We start from the raw sequence: 16,842 nt of genomic DNA on the forward strand, positions 1-16,842 counted from the left end.
AAAAGAAGTTTTCTTCCCACGCACAACGGACACTAATGTTTTTGTCACTTTTTATGGAATCAAACTCAAAATAAGGTCAGTACTTCCACGCTTTAAACGCTGCATGATCTGCAGACAGCTGTTGTCACGAACGTCGCACTCGCTTACGTCACTGTCATGAGACGTTCTCGCAAAAAATCACGGTTTTAGTAACGCAGTAACGCAGCGTTCCTACGGGAAAGTAACGGTAATCTAATTACCGTTTTTGCAATAGTAATCCCTTACATTACTCGTTACTTGAAAAAAGTAATCAGATTACAGTAACGCGTTACAAGTAACGCGTTACTGCCCATCTCTGTTTGAGAGTAATGAGCCATTTGTGTATGTAGAAAATGTTTCAGATCTTTGAGTTCATGGAAAATGGGAGCAAAAACGAAAGTGTTGCGTTTATATTTTTGTTAAGTGTAATTGGATTCAATAATAATTAAAACAACAGAGACAAAACAATTTAATATATGCTTCTAATTAATTACCTAAAGGAGATCACATTAAAATGTTTGAAACATATTCAACTTTTAATTTGACTTTGAAACACAACTGGAAGATAAAACAGTTTCATTTTCATTTTGTAATATAAAACCTAGAAAGACGAAACATGCTCAGTAATTTCCTGTTCACAAACACATACACACCCCTGTAGGGACTGCGTTTGTAGCTTCACTTTGGCTCCACCTAATGGCACATTTGATACCAGGCTGTAAACATGTTTACGTCTGGTCTTAGGTTGTTCATTTCAGAACTGCGTCAAGTCTCCAGTTGAACAGCTGCAGACTTTTGCACTTAGTGTTTGTTTCATTTTCAGCCCTTGAATTTGTCTCTGGATCAAATGTCTGACTCTGACTCATCAATATATTTGTGGTAAGCTATGCATTAATCCAGGAGCATGTAAACCTGTTTCAGAGCTACTCATTACATGACGCTACACCACTCCTACTGTGGCCAGAACCCACCCTTACTGCCCACGAGAAGTATTTTCATAGGTTTTATTTTCGATGTATTCAAAATAAATATTTAAATAAACACATGACTAGATGAGTTTATCTTTTACATGAAAAGAAGAAACAACAAGTTCATTATTTAATGGTGGGGTTTCCCTTTTAAACTATGTTTTAATTTGCCTTTAGGTGGAGCCAAAGTGAAGCTACAAACGAACGCAGTCCCTACAGGGACTGTGTCTGTCAGCAGATAATTACTGAGCATGTCTTTCCAGGTTTTATATTGCGAAATGGAAATGAAAGTGTTTTATCCTCTAGTTGTGCTTTAATGTCTAATTAAATAGTTGAGTATCTCTTCACATAAAGGTATAATCAACATTTCAATGCAATCTCCTTTAGGTTATTTATTCATTAGTTGTGAGAACAACTGTGAGCACTCAATTATTTGATACCCTTCACATATTTGTCAGCATGTCATTGACATGCTGACAAATATGGTAAGTCATATTTGTTAAGTCAACAAAAGGAGTTTTTTTAAGTTCTTCAAGTTTCTATTTTTAACTGCACTGGAAGCCACTGAAGTGATGCCAAAACAGAAGTTACATGTGATCACACATCCGTATGTTTTTCCAGTATGGTCTCACGCAAGTTAGTGAAATAGTCAGGTTTTTTTGTGTTTGTTATTAACTACGAAGTAATGCATTTCAATAGGACATGTATTTTGTTTTATTTGTCTTTATTTTATTGTATTTTTTGTTGTAGAAAAGTGAGGTAGGTGTCACTATGACAAACATTATTTTTGTAAATTTAATCAAGTAGAGTTTAATGTCCAACTCTAACCAAATAACTTTTAATTGTGTAACCATAAACTAACGAGACATTTGTAATTAATAAGATATTTAAAAATATGTGAAATACTATGACAGGTAGACCTGCAAATAATGACAACACTGGGTGAAGGGTTTGTGTATTAGAAATCTATGACAACCGAATTGTAGTTAACGATGGTCTTGATGCATGCTCAATCATCCAGGTAAGTCAGGGGTGTCGAACTCCAGGCCTCGAGGGCTGGTGTCCTGCAGGTTTTAGATCTCACCCTGGGTCAACACACCTGAATCAAAAGATTCGTTCATTACCAGGCATCTGGGGAACTTTAAGACATGTTGAGGAGGTAATACAAGCATACAAGGAATTTGGTTCACAGCAACGTAAATAACAACACATTACACACATCACGCGCACACACACACACACATATATATATTTATATATATATATTTATATGTATATTTATATATATATATACATATATATATATATATAGTTCCCATTTGCTTGTGGAGACAAAGATGGAGTGTGTGGCTTGCCATCTGTCTCTGTCAATTTTGTTTTTGTTTGTTTTGTTTTTTACAATTTGTGCCACCCAAATCAACTCGCGACTGGTATATGAAGGCCAAAAACTTTTGGATCTTCAATATTTTCCCACTAATCAGCAAGGACAAACAACAGGGTATCCACCACCCCTGGCTGATGTTCCCGCTTACCTGCTACGCAGAGCGCTTCCTCCTGCCCCGACGCATCGTCGCACATGCCGCGGTAAACGTGCTTAAAGCTCGCCTTCTTTTTCTCTAGCGGCTGCTCCAGTGGATTATTGTCTTTTCCATTGCATCCCAAGGCGTCTCCTGGATCCTGTTGCCCCTTGTCTGGTTCCTGTCGCAGGCTCGGGTGGACGTGAGCCTGCTCACTGGTGTTTTTCACGTCTTGGGAGTTGTGGAATAAACTTTGTGAATTTGCGCCCATTAACTTGGTCTTCACAGACTACTTCTGCCCAGACTCCAGCTCCAAAGAGGATGGCTTTAATAAATGCCCAGTCCTTAGCAAATAAAACGTTTGCCATAAACTATTTCTTTTTTTCAAATGGATTTGATCTCCTTTTTGTGACTGAGACATGGATGAAAATTGGTGAGTCTAGCTTCATTTCTGAACTATTGCCCTCCGACTGCTCATTTTTAAATGCTCCAAGGATATCAGGTAGAGGAGGAGGAATATTGACTGTTTTTAAAAATAACTTTCACTGCAAGCAACTCCATGTACTCGTTTCCCCCTCTAGTTTTGAACTTCTGATGTTTGAACTGGGACATTCTCAACCCGTTGTGTGTGCGGTAATCTACCGCCCACCGAAGGTTAACAAAGACTTTTTAAATGAATTTTGATGTTTTTTGGCTGACATTGTGCCTAAATATGATCGGATTTTAATAGGCCTGGGAATTGTGATTCACACCTTTTTTCTATACGTTCAGACTGATGTGGGTTGATATGTTTAGTATGTGTATTATTATGTTTTTATGTAAGTGTCAGTGGTTTTATCTTCTGTTTTACTCCTTTGTTTCTGTACAGCACTTTGGGCAAACTTTGTTTTTAAATGTGCTATATAAATAATTTGGATTTGGATTTTGGATTTGGACATATATATATACATATATATATACATACACATGCACATATGCACACATACATACACAAAGGTGTATAAACCAACCATAAATAACCAATCTAAATCTTATATACATAAAATACAGGATTACAGAAATGAAGTGAATAAATACCACAGAATGTACATAAGGTGCTGTTGCAGTCTAGCAGTGTGAGTGTCATGGACCCGGTTCCGGGGACTCGGGGTCCGTGAGCAGTGTGGATTATTATTATTATTATTATTATTAGGATGATCATCATTATTATTTGATGTGTGTGTCTTCTGCTCTGTGCTACTGTTCTGTCCACATTTGTATGTAGGCAGGCATGTGTGTATGTGTGTGCAGCTGTTCTCTGTGGGCCAAGTTACAAGCACCTTCAGGCCTGGTGGGTGGGGCCCTGCTGGAGGACTGGCCACACCCACAGGTGCAGGGTGCATCAATGATCTTTTCTGATACTCGTACAGTCCACTGCAGTTTGCACCTGTCCTCTTTAGTGGCTGCACCATACCAGACTGCGATGGAGGAGCACAGGACAGACTCAATGATTGCAGTGTAGAACTGTCTCAGGAAGTACATCCTCTGCTTTGTCTTTTTGAGGATGGAGGAGATGTTGGTCTCCCACTTCAGGTCCAGGGAGATGGTGGTACCCAGGAACTTGAAGATCTCCACAGTTGACACTGGGCTATCTGATATGGTGAGGGGGAGCAGTGTTGAGGGATGTCTCCTGAAGTCCACTGTCATCTCAACAGTCTTAAACGTGTTCAGCTCCACATTGTGCTGACTGCACCATAGTACCAGCCGCTCAACTTCCTGCTGGTATTCAGACTCATCACCATCCTGAATGAGGCCACACTGACGGGTCGTTGGCTGAGAGCTGTTCTTTCAGCTTCTGGGAGTAGATCCTTTAGCCGCTTTGATCTCCCTGGTCAGTGTGTTCCTGGCCTGCTTGTACAGGGCCCTGTCACCACTTCCGTAGGCGTCCTCCTTGGCCTTACGAAGCTGTTGGAGTTTAGGAGTGAACCATAGTTTATTGTTGTTGTATGTGAAGGTCTGGATTGGCACGCACACATCTTCACAAGAACTAATGTATGACGTCACTGTGTCAGTCATCTTATCCAGATTCTCAGATGCAGCTTCAAAAACAGTCCAATCAGTGCAGTCAACAGTCCTGCAGTTCCAGCTTTGCAGCGTTAGTCCACCTCTTCACAGTTTTGACTACAGGCTTGGCATGTTTGAGTTGTTGTCGGTAAACTGGAATAAGATGGACCAGGCAGTGATCAGAATGTCCCAAAGCTGCCCGGAGGACAGAGCGATAGGCATCTTTTAAAGTGGTGTAACAGTGATCCAGTGTGATGTTGTCCCTGGTGGGGCAGTCTATATGTTGTCTATATTTAGGAAGTTCGTGGTTTAGATTTGCTCTGTTAAAATCCCCAAGGACAATTGTAAAGGAATCTGGGAAGTTTCTTACCAGGGTGGTGATCTGGTTAGTCAGTTTGCACAGTGCGTTGTTCGCATTAGCCTGAGGAGGGATGTAAACAGGTGATGAAAAACGTTTCCAGGTTTGGGCGGCAGTATTTCTGTAATACTGTGACATTAGTACACCAACCATTGTTAATGTAGAAGCAGACTCCACCACCCTTTGTTTTCCCTGAGAGCTCTGTTTCGCAGTCCGCCAGGTGAAGTTCAAAGCCCTGCAAATTTAAGACAGCGTCTGGGATTCGCTCACTGAGACAGGTTTCAGTGAAGCAGAGGGCAGCAGAGCGTGCAATGTCCTTGTTAATCTGGTGTAAAAGCAGCAATTTGCCAACTTTGTTTGGAAGAGAGCGAGGTGAATGGAGGGGAGTGCCGTGAGGAATCCCCGCCAATGTAGTTTCACCAGCACGAGTCCCCCGTCTGCGTCTCCTCCGAGAGCCACAAAGAGCCACTGCGCCTCCGACTAAAATCTCCAAAACACTTTCTGGGTTTATGAAAAAAGGAAAAGAACTATTTTGAGATGACTGCCTCATGTTTAGCTGTTGATCTCTGGAGAAAGCGATGTGGAAAGTGACGAAAAGCGCAGAAAATAAAAAAAACAAAAGTGCGAGAGAGTGCAGTACCAAGGCTGCCATCCGTGACGCCATCTTGAGACAATGAGAGTGTTCATACTTATTCTGTTGTCTGCAAGTGCATAAATTTAAAATAAAATGGTACATGAGTATTAAAGCTACTCTAACATTATGCATGTTTTAATAATTCTATATATTTCAATATCATAAATTCCTGAACACAACAAAATTTGAGAAGATTTAAGTGAAGTTGCATCAGAATTGATCAAAAGCCCTGGCGTCTGACAACTTTTAATCATTTCACTTCCCAGAATTATTTAAAAATGATTTGATTTGTTAGTCCACAGTTTGTCCAAGATATAGTCAAAACTTTAAAATGATCAAAAATGAATTAGGTAAACAAATTGGTTGAAACATAAAAATAGAAAATCACAATGTTTAGGAGACTGGAAAGACAAAAAAGAACAGCTTTTTATGTGGTTCCTGTTTTAGCCATTTTGTATTAATTAATCATTTAATTTAAAAGAAAGCCCAATATTTTATTTAGCTTTCATGTTTTTAGTTGAGAAAAAATGACTTTAACTTTTAAATATATTGGAGTAAAACATGTAACATTTATCTCACAGTTCCAAAACCTTATGAAACCTGTGAACACAAGTAAAGTACAAGTATTTCAAACTTGTATTTATGTACAGAACTTGAGTAAATGTGCTGAATTACATTACACTTCCACCACACAGATGGAGCAACATGACAAAAACACACAGAGAGGTAAAGTGAGTGAATTGGGTCAGATTTTCACCACTGCTATGTGTGGTTGGAGTGGTTTTGGAAGGGGTAGAGACAGTAGTGTTTAAAGGGGTAGGGACAGTGGTGTTAAAAGGGGTAGGGACAGTGGTGTTAAAAGGGGTAGAGACAGTGGTGTTAAAAAGGGTAGAGACAGTGCTTTTGAAAGCGGTAGAGACAGTAGTGTTTAAAGGGGTAGAGACAGTAGTGTTTAAAGGGGTAGAGACAGTAGTGTTTAAAGGGGTAGAGACAGTGGTTTTTAAAGGGGTAGAGACAGTAGTGTTTAAAGGGGTAGGGACAGTGGTGTTAAAAGGGGTAGAGACAGTGGTGTTAAAAAGGGTAGAGACAGTGCTTTTGAAAGCGGTAGAGACAGTAGTGTTTAAAGGGGTAGGGACAGTGGTTTTGAAAGGGGTAGGGACAGTGGTGTTAAAAGGGGTAGGGACAGTGGTTTTGAAAGGGGTAGGGACAGTGGTGTTAAAAGGCGTAGGGACAGTGGTTTTGAAAGGGGTAGGGACAGTGGTGTTAAAAGGGGTAGGGACAGTGGTTTTGAAAGGGGTAGGGACAGTGGTGTTAAAAGGGGTAGGGACAGTGGTGTTAAAAGGGGCAGGGATGGTTGTAGATGGTGATGTTGGGCAGCTGAAGTTTAAGTCGCTGTCAGTTCCTGGGGAGGTGAAGGTAACAAAACCAGGTGGTGTCCCGGTGATGGTGTCACTGATCCATTTCTGGTATTGGGATACACGAGTGTAGATTGAAGGTCCCATACAAGTACTATAACTAGTAATTCCAATCTGGATCCAGACTGATCCTGCCTTCATCATGAGTGGTTCCCCTTCATCTCCCTGTGAAAAGAAAAATTGTAAAGACAGGTCAGTAACTTCCAGAAGAGGATCTGTCTCAGTAATATCTATCCTGCTGAAGCATTAGTCTGAGACCCAGTTATATGGTGTATGGATGGACCGTGCAAAAGCATGTTTGTTAGCATTAGCCAATAACCTGGCACACATTCAGTTTAGCACACCATTTGATAAAATGGAAAACTGAAAAAAATTCACGCCAGGAGTTAAATTGGCAGTGAAGTTAACTTTCATTTAACTACATTGCCAATTTCGATCTGCCATATTAAAAAATGTATTTCTTATTATAAATAATGGAACTAGACATTATTAGTTTATACAATGTTGATCCCTGACACAGAAACAGACCCCTGCTCCCCCAAAGTGTAACTAGAAGTAATCCATTACATAACATGGACCCTTCCATCCAACTTTGGGCCCAGTGCAGGTAACGTTCTCTGTAATCTTGGGAAGCCAGTAGTTGGAGTCTCCAACGTAGCATCTGCACTCAATATTTCCCAATATTGGTACGTTAACTTCTTGCAGGATGTTGGGAAGTTGATAATCTAATCAGAGAGAAAAAGGTAAAAGGTTTTTAACAAATCCATCATCAGTATTGTTACATTAATAAATAAAAAAGTATTTTGTAACTTACAATTATCATAACCATAACCGGTGACCCAGCTGCTGGTCCCATTGTAGAAAGTGCTGTTTTCTGAGGGCAAGCATATCGGCTGAATGTAGTCTGTGAAAATCACAGGAGACGCCAGCTTCAGAAGACAAATGTCATTATTGTATGGCCAGTAGTAGTAGTAGTAGTAATCGGGACGTTGAGAATGGCAGACTATGTCTTCCACTTTCTGAGTCAGCTCATTTGGATTTGAACCTGACTGGTTGTAGCGTCCCAGATGAACCACAGTGTTGTAACTTGAACTTGAGACAGACAGGAAAAAAAATTGTTATAGATGATAAATGGGCTATTCAGTCAAATGGAATTTTCTTTATATCCTTAGCACCAAATCACAACAACAGTTGTCTAAAGGTGTTTAATATATAAATATATAAATAATCAGAAATGTCAGTTTTCATTCACCATGTTAGACTGTGATCTTGCTGTTACACCTGCCTGAGATCTGATCTCACAGAGACAAACTGCTTCTACATATCGTTTGACTGATCTGTTCACAGCACATTCTACATGTTCATGCTATAATAGCTCTCAACAGGGTCTCTTACTTGTTATAGCTACACCTTCAGCGTACACAGCCTTAGTATTACGTTGCAAAACACTTTAAAAACCTTTTGACTGTTTTCAGGAAAGAAGTTAAAAAGGAAAAGAAAATCTGGCTGTAAAGAAATGTCAAGCTAATTGTAAACAGTAAGCGTTTTGCACTATACTTCACAGTTACTAATACCTAGGGATGGGTATCGAAAACCGGTTCTTGTTGAGAACCGGTTCCCACTGTTTCAATTCCTTGGAATCGTTTGCCATTTTTGCAAACGATTCCCTTATCGATTCCAGTCGCCCCGAATGACGTCACCACGTTGCGGAGCGTCGGAGCGTACCTGGCAGGAAACACGGTGCCTAAGCGGCTCAAACGCTTAAAAGTTTGTTTATACTTTACGACAACGGATTGTCATCCGTTCAGGGCAACTTGCAATACTTGCAAAGTAGATATTTCATTAAGGGAGGAAATACTACGAATATGCAAAAGCATTTGCTCACAAAACACGCGATGAACTTAAATGAATGTCTTTAATTCCGCTCCGGACTCGTGAATCTCAACCCAGCAGCAGCAGCGGTAACGTTTGCACGTCATCTCCCGTTAATGCGGCAGGTAAATAATCAACTAACAGTGCATATTATGTTAGCACGATCTGCTTTATTACAAAACCTGCCATTGTGCATTTAGGTGACCATGATGAGACAGACAGACAGAGTCTGGCTGGCGCTCGCTGGCAGTTGTCGCTGCAGTCTACCGGTAGCGTCTCTTTTCAGGCCCGCATGTCACCGAGCAGTGACTAGTTTGTGGTCAAAACCTTGCAGCCATTTGCCACAGCAGATGGTAAGTGAATGTGTTTAATTGTAGACAGGGACATTACTGGATATTCTTGTGTAATTGCTACAGAATAATTTATGTTATACTTTGTTATTGCTACAGAAGAATATTTATTTTATTATTTTACGTTTACAATTTTCCCCGGGGACCCTGTGACACCCCATTGAAGAGCCATAGGCTGGATCTCTTAAGATCTCACTGTTGGGTTTGTAAGGCCATGTTACTCCTAAATTTCTATCTTGTTGAAAGAGAAGATATAAAACAGTTCTAAGCTAATCGACCTTAGTGTTCTCCTTTTTAAAAACAAGAATCGATAAGAGAATCGATAACGAATCGAATCGTTAAACAGAATCGAAAATGGAATCGGAATCGTTAAAATCTTATCAATACCCATCCCTACTAATACCTATCATCATCATTTTCAACAAAAATGTAAACTTTCAAAAGTTCAACAGTGACTCACGATGGTAAGCACCGAGCAGCTGTCAGGACCCACTGGTTGGTGATTAGTGAACCTCCACACTGAATATATCCATAAGGTCCATAAGTTACTACAATGGCATGCCAAGGCCAACTTCCTGGTGTTGCATCTTGACCTCCCATGATTCTGCTGTTTTTAACAGCTCTGCCACAGGCTGACAGAAGAAAAACAATGTCAGTTAAACAATGAATGCACTGATCAGCCACAACATGAAAACTACTCAGAGGTGACCGATAATGTTAATCAACTCTGGAAGGCTAAGTCTGATCCAAAGATACAAACTTTTCTAGCTATATGCTGACTACTTTTTAGCTTTGAAAGGTCCTTATTCCCTACATCTTACAGTTGTTAATGTGAAATTAAACTGTGGTATATAGATGAGTTATACAATTTTACCACTTCACTGCTTTAAATGAAAAGTTGAGAAAATTTGAGTCAGCATATTTTCTTTGTCTTGGAAACAAATAGTCATAAAAGTCTATATTTCCTCCAGTTTCTTGAAAATCTTGTAAAATTGTTTCATTTACTTACCAAGCTGCTGTGAATGACAACCTAAAAATGAGAAGATTAAATATGTTAAACAAAACAGCAAGAGATGATTTGCATCTGTGAGAAAGGAAATAGTTCAAACTAGTTTCATTAATTTCTTCCAAGTGAAACAATGCTACAGATACAGCCAGATGGCCACCTCATTCCTGACAGGACCATGACAGATACTTGGTGGATTCCCGGCTGATTGGGGGCTGATCCATGATATCTGTGAATGATATCCCCTGCTTATGAAAACCAGTTGTAATATCTTGTGCATCTACCAGTGGTCACAGTGCTTATGGAAGTTCCATCACTTTCTACACATAAATCCATGCATTTCTTTGCAATAACCAGGGTTTCTTTAAATATAACAGCATTATAGCATATTGCTATAATGAATAATGCAAGAAATATATTAGCCTCAGCTATAAAAATTTTTAGGCCTCAGTGAAATGCTACTGTAGTGCAGGAGAGGGAAAGCTTTGGTACTGTCGTTGCATCTACTGTAGACAAACTGGCAAATGGAGCAACAAATTGCTGCTGTAGCTGTTAACCAGGAAGCTCTGGCACTGTGCATAAAACTAATGATAATTTTCTGCATTTACACTTTCCACTTTCCAATAAATTAAGAGTCATAGCGGTACATTTGCAATTTATTTTAACACTCTGGTTCAAAAATTTAGTGCCGTGAAAGGGACAATCCAAATCCAACAACTGGTACATTTACCGCAGTAATTATTTATTTAGTTATAGGTGGAAAGACTCCATGTGATGACAGGCAGGAGAGAATTAACATTTGCATTTCAACCTGGTCTTAATGAGTGACTATGCAAACAACACTCCCAGTTTTACTTTTTAAACCACACAACTTACATTTTTAACCTGAAAGTAGGGAACAAACCACACAAAAATTATGGGAAACTGCAGGAAACTGCTGGACAATAACTATTCCAAGAATCATTGACAAAGTATGTACATAACACTGTTATGTAAACAATCATTTTCTTTGTATATTTCCAAACTTTGTGACAAAGGTCAAATGAGGGATTCTTGCTTTACTTATTTTAGTGCTTGTTTTTCAGCCGGTGTTAATTAGTTGACTTGATTTTTGTTAAAACTTCTACAATTTAATGCGATAAATAAAATAATTTAGTCATATTTTTTCTGACAATTCACTCATTAATAATATAATGACAGTGCTAACCACTACATGACCATGTTTATAAAAAAGTTGTTTTTCATTTTTGCTTTGTAATGCAGTTTTAACATGATTGGGTGATTCACAGGTCATCAATTAGCACTCCTTGTCAAAGCATTTCAGTGTAGTGATGTGTCGGTTGCAAACGAAATGGCTCTTATAGCCGGGTCTTTGAAGTGAACGACGTGGGGGGGTTTTTTCTCTCACCCTCTCTCGCACTTTTTTTTCACTTCACTCCGCACGCGAGCCTTGTGCTTTGCGCTGGGAAGAGGGGGGAGGGGCAGTAGTTACACTCGCAGCAGCACAGGAACAGAGCCGGAGGGAAAGAGAGAGAAAGAGAGCCAGGGACAACAACGCCACATTAGAAAGGTATAGTAATCATCCACAACTATTGTCAGTTGCGGATTAGGATTTAGAAAGTTTATTCATGCAGGCCCATATGACAGAGAATGTGCATCTTCTTTTTGTTTTCATATTTTAATTTATATTTAATTGTGTTGTGGTTTGCAGTGTTTTGTGTTGTTTCACTTTAAATTTGTTTAACAGAAAAAAGCTGAAAATTTAAATAGTTAAAAGTTGAAATGTAAATAGTTGTATTTTGTATTATATGATTTATTTATTAAATTTTATGTGAAGTTAATAAATAAAAGTATATTTACGGTGAACGCTAGAGACAAAGCACGTACAAACTCCGAAGCGTGTACAAATCCCAAAACATGTGAAAACTCCAAAATACGTTAAAACTCAGAAGCACGTACAAACTCCAAAACATATACAAAAGACAACAGAAGTGCTCCAGGATGCTCGGCGCAGTGTTGAGCTTTTGTTACCTAGTGGCTACACAAGCCAGGAAGTACCAGTGACCGGATTTGGTGTGTGGTAGTAACAGGTAAATGAACATTTTTTTAAATTATTTGAATATATATGAGTGCTTGTGTATACATACACAAACAATACACATATGCTTTCAATTGTGTAATTTAAGTGATCTAGGTAGCTCTGTTTTGGAAGTTCAGTTAATGCTAGAAATGTGTTTTGGAGTTTGTACGTGCTTTTTGGAGTTTGTACGTGCTTTGTCTCTAGGGGCCACCGTATATATTTATATATAAACATATATAAATAAAACCATTTTTTTTTTACATTAGTAATTCCTTTTGTGCATACTTTAATATTGTTGTTAATGATAAATTAATTAAAGCAACAAAACAACCTGACGAGCCAGTTGGGAGCCGAAAGAGCCGGCTCTTTTTAGTGATCCGAGCCGAAAGAGCCGGTTCTCTAAAAAGAGCTGGAAGTCCCATCACTATTTCAGTCAACATGCAAAGTGTTGTTTGGAGACAGCCGTTTTGCTTAAGTTTTAAAGGATATAATTAAGAGCTTTATTACATGTTTAAAAAAAAGATAAAAATTATTTTCCCATTATGATTGCTTATTTTTAAACATAAGATACTTAAATGTATTAGGTTTTACAATCATCACCAGAGCTTTACATTAACCATCCACAATTATTGATATTTGGTTGATAATTAAACAATTATCAATCAAATAGACAAATAAATAAATAATCCATCTTGGTTGTTGATTCTTTGTGTTCCTCGCATATGCTGCTGACTGCCAATTCAGACTCTTTTAGTTTGCTGAATGCTGTCCAACCTTTTGTTAGTTCCATCCATGATTAATTGGACAAATGTCTTAAAGTTATCTTGCTGTTGGTGAATCAGACCTTTAAAAAAACTCCCGTTGCTGGTCCAGCATAGGGTTCAGCATGCTAACACTGACATATGTCTGTGAAGGTTCTCAGTCATCCAGGTCATCGTAGTCTAAGAAGCTTAGAAAGAAAAGCGTCTGCACTTCTTTAGGTTGCTTGAAAACATTTCACCTCTCATCTGAGAAGCTTCTTCAGTTCTAGGGTCAAATGGTGGAGAGTCCCAGACTTAAGCCCCGTGAGAGTATCCCCGCAAGAGGAACAAAAGGACCCCCTAATGATCCTCTACCCTAATCACATGAGCCAAGGTGTGAAAACGGGTGTAGGTCACAATTAGCCAAGGTTTCAGGTGAGCTCATTGTGAAACCTAGCCCCATCCTATCATGTGATTTCCTGAGGTCAGATGGCCCATTTGTGAGTGGGCGTTACGGTGTCTGGAAAGGGATCTCAAAACTGGATTATAAATGGCAAACAGTTTGTGTCGTAAGCCACTGCCTCTGTTCAAAGATGGTCGCTCACAATAAATGTCCTCTTTTACTCCTCTTTCAAACCATCCCATCCTCAAAAGAGTGCCCTTTGTCCTATAAATCCAGATGGACCGCCGGGTCTTGTCCCATGGAGGTGGCTCTTCTATGTCATGCCATGCGCTTGTGAAGTGGCGGTTTGGTCTCTCCAATGTAGAGGTCTGGGCATTCCTCGCTATACTGTACAGCATACACTACATTGTTAAGTTTGTGTTTAGGAGTTTTGTCTTTCGGATAAACCATTCGAGCAACACACTCAGACAAAAACTGGTTCATCCCAGACGCCTTAACGCCCACTCACATCTTGGGCCATCTGACCTCATGAAATCACATGATAGGGTGGGGCTAGGTTTCACAGTGAGCTCACCTGAAACCCTGGCTGATTGTGACCTACACCTATTTTCACACCTTGGCTCATGTGATCATTAGGAGGACCATTTGTCCATCTCGGAGGGGATACTCCCACAGGGCTTAAATCTGGGACTCTCCACCATTTGACCCTAGAACTGAAGAAGCTTCTCAGATGAGAGGTGAAACGTTTTCAAGCAACCTAAAGAAGTCCAGACACTTTTCTTTCCAAGCTCCTTAGAATAACATATTTATATGTATTAGGTTTTACAATCATCACCAGGGCTTTACAATAACCACACAGAAAGGCTAATGGTAAATTAAACAATGATTTATCAAATAGTAAATATAGTTTAAAAGGCAAATGGGGAAATGTAAAATAAAAAGTTATCTAATGTGAAATGTCTGTACTCTGAGAATGATTCACTTAACAAAAAAAGAATTTACTGAATTGAGTAAACATGAAAAACTTGGATTTCTAGAGATTTGAAGGAAACCAAGTAATTTACCTCAAATACATTATAAAATTAGATATTTATGAAATCATTGCTAACGCTGCCCTTTCATAGCGAACAGTCCAAAAAACGTATTATTACTATTATCAATGTGCAAAATATCAGAAATATATAACAATATTATAATATATATATAACAATACACAATACCATCCATTAATCCATTAATTTCCAGTGGCTTTTCCAGTATTTTATTATATCTCTACTTCATCAAACACTTCTTCAACCTAACAACGAAATAACTAAAGTGTTTAAAGAAAAATAAAGCTTTCTTTCTCACCTCTCCATGAGAGAATAGTCATCACAGCAATACAACACAAAAACTGATGGAGAGCCATTGTTAACTGAATCTCTGTCATGTTATAATTACATTTAAGTACCTGAAGATTATTCTCAGCTCCACCCAGAGCTCCACCCCGTCACAGTTGCATTAGCTTTCTAAGAAAAAGTCAGAGAGCTGGTAATGAAGTTTTGCTTGAACAAGGGGTGAATAAAATATTTTTCAAATTATCCTTATAAGGATAATGGGGACTTGCTTTTTTTGTATTTCCAGGGAATAAAAGCAAACCCTAGGTTTTCACATGATTGCAACAATCAATCAGAATCACTGCTAAAGATATGAGTAATACAATATTCTGCTGTAATCAACCTCACCTTATTCTTATCACAGCCACATTCTGTTAATCACTTTAAATTCACAGATCTCAACTTTTCTGTGTCCAAGGGTTTGCATTTAAAAAAAATATTCTTCACTTTGTGTTGTACTTCTCTGAAACAATTTTATTTTTGGGGGGGGGGAATGCTGTCAAGAAGCAAAAAAGAAAAACACCAAACTGGTCTAGTAACATTTGTGTCATTACTTTTACTTTCATGTCTGCTATAAACAGTGTTGGGAAACTTGTTCCATGTTGCCATTTGCCCACTTTAACAGCATTCCTACTGACTTACTTAAACCATTAGACTATGCATTTTCGAGTAACCTTCCTGTTACGTTGTTAGTCAAACTGAGCTCTGAAGTTAAAAAATGGCTGTTCTTTCTTTTTTTAACCCATAACGTTTGCACTAATATAGATTTGAAACTGATACACTTCTGGCGCCGCTCCGAGCTGGCAGCAAGTATCAGCAGCTCCGACCTGACCAGTCCTTCTTTTTCTCTTTTTTGTTGTTATTGTGTTTCTTGTTCAGTTTTTTTTTATTGTGGACTGTACTACTCCACAATGGAGCTAAGAATTCTATGGACAATCGTGTTTTTTATAACATTCTTCATGGCATCTGTGTCCAGAGAGCGCGTGGAGGTACCGGCCAGCGATTCCATCTGTTATTATAGGAAACGTGAGATCTCTCCCCAATAAAGTAGACGAGCTGGCGGCTCTTACCCGACATCAGAGGTGCTACAGGGAGTGCAGCGTGATGTGCTTCACTGACTCGTGGCTAACTGCGCTAACTCTGGACTCACACATAAACATCGACGGTTTCCATCTGATCCGGGCCAACAGAACAACAGAGAGTGGTAAGAAGAGAGGAGGGGGTCTGGCTGTGTTTGTGAACAATAGATGGGGTAACTCTGGGCATTTATCTATCAAAGAGACGCTATGCTGTAAGGACATTAAGCTGCTAGCAGTTAGCATGAGACCGTACTATCTACCGCGAGAGTTTACACACGTTATTGTGATAGCTGTGTATGTCCCGCCCTCTGCTAACGCTGCAGCAGCCTGTGAGGTCCTGCACACTGTAACCAGCAGACTCCAAACACAGCACCCTCAGGCCCTTTTCCTGATCTCTGGGGATTTTAATCACATCTCCCTGTCCTCCACTCTCCCCACCTTCACCCAGTATGTCACCTGCCACAACAGAGACAATGAAACATTGGACTTATTGTATGCCAACACCAAGGAGGCATACAGCTCATCACCTCTCCCTCCACTGGGGAGCTCAGATCACAATCTGGTTCATCTCCAGCCTGTGTACAAACCTTTAGTACACAGAGAACCAGTTGTGAAACGCACAGTAAAGAAATGGTCGGCAGAGACTGAAGAGGCCCCGAGGGACTGTTTCCGTTCTACTGTGTGGGACAACCTCTGCAGCCCCCTGGAGGATGACCTCAACAGCATCACAGACTGCACTACGGATTACATGAACTTCTGTGTGGACAACACCATACCCATCAAAAAGGTACGGTGTTTTTCTAACAACAAGCCATGGATAGATCCTGAAATTAAGGCTCTCCTCAAGGAGAAGAAGAGAGTCTTTAGATCTGGAGACAAACAGGAGCTGAGAGTTGTGCAGAAGAAACTGAAATGGAAGATAAGGCAAGGAAAGGAAAACTACAGGAGGAAGATGGAAGAGCAGCTGCAACAGGATAACATCA

The 16,842-nt window shown here is 39.5% G+C and overlaps 1 protein-coding gene across 1 annotated transcript; it reads right to left on the minus strand.

Annotated features, from left to right (window-relative positions):
- Positions 1 to 5,645: 5,645 nt before the first annotated feature.
- Positions 5,646 to 14,846, minus strand: LOC100704722 (polyserase-2-like). The gene is made up of 6 exons (XM_019353228.2): positions 14,755 to 14,846; positions 10,185 to 10,205; positions 9,636 to 9,807; positions 7,768 to 8,045; positions 7,521 to 7,678; positions 5,646 to 7,118 (listed from the first exon to the last, which is right to left on the minus strand). Exons 1-6 carry the CDS (start codon positions 14,831 to 14,833, stop codon positions 6,210 to 6,212), a joined length of 1,617 nt encoding a protein of 538 aa, XP_019208773.1. The 5' UTR covers positions 14,834 to 14,846; the 3' UTR covers positions 5,646 to 6,209.
- Positions 14,847 to 16,842: the final 1,996 nt, after the last annotated feature.

The sequence above is a fragment of the Oreochromis niloticus genome, linkage group LG3 (assembly GCF_001858045.2).
Source record: "Oreochromis niloticus isolate F11D_XX linkage group LG3, O_niloticus_UMD_NMBU, whole genome shotgun sequence".
Classification (NCBI taxonomy): domain Eukaryota; kingdom Metazoa; phylum Chordata; class Actinopteri; order Cichliformes; family Cichlidae; genus Oreochromis; species Oreochromis niloticus.

Coding starts and splice junctions, on each gene's coding strand:
- LOC100704722 (XM_019353228.2), bottom strand. CDS start 14,833: ATGACAGAGATTCAGTTAACAATGGCTCTCCATCAGTTTTTGTGTTGT. Junction 8,046..9,635: donor GCTGCTCGGTGCTTACCATC/GTGAGTCACTGT, acceptor GTCTGTCTCAAG/TTCAAGTTACAACACTGTGG. Junction 7,119..7,520: donor GATGGAAGGGTCCATGTTAT/GTAATGGATTAC, acceptor TTCTTTTCACAG/GGAGATGAAGGGGAACCACT.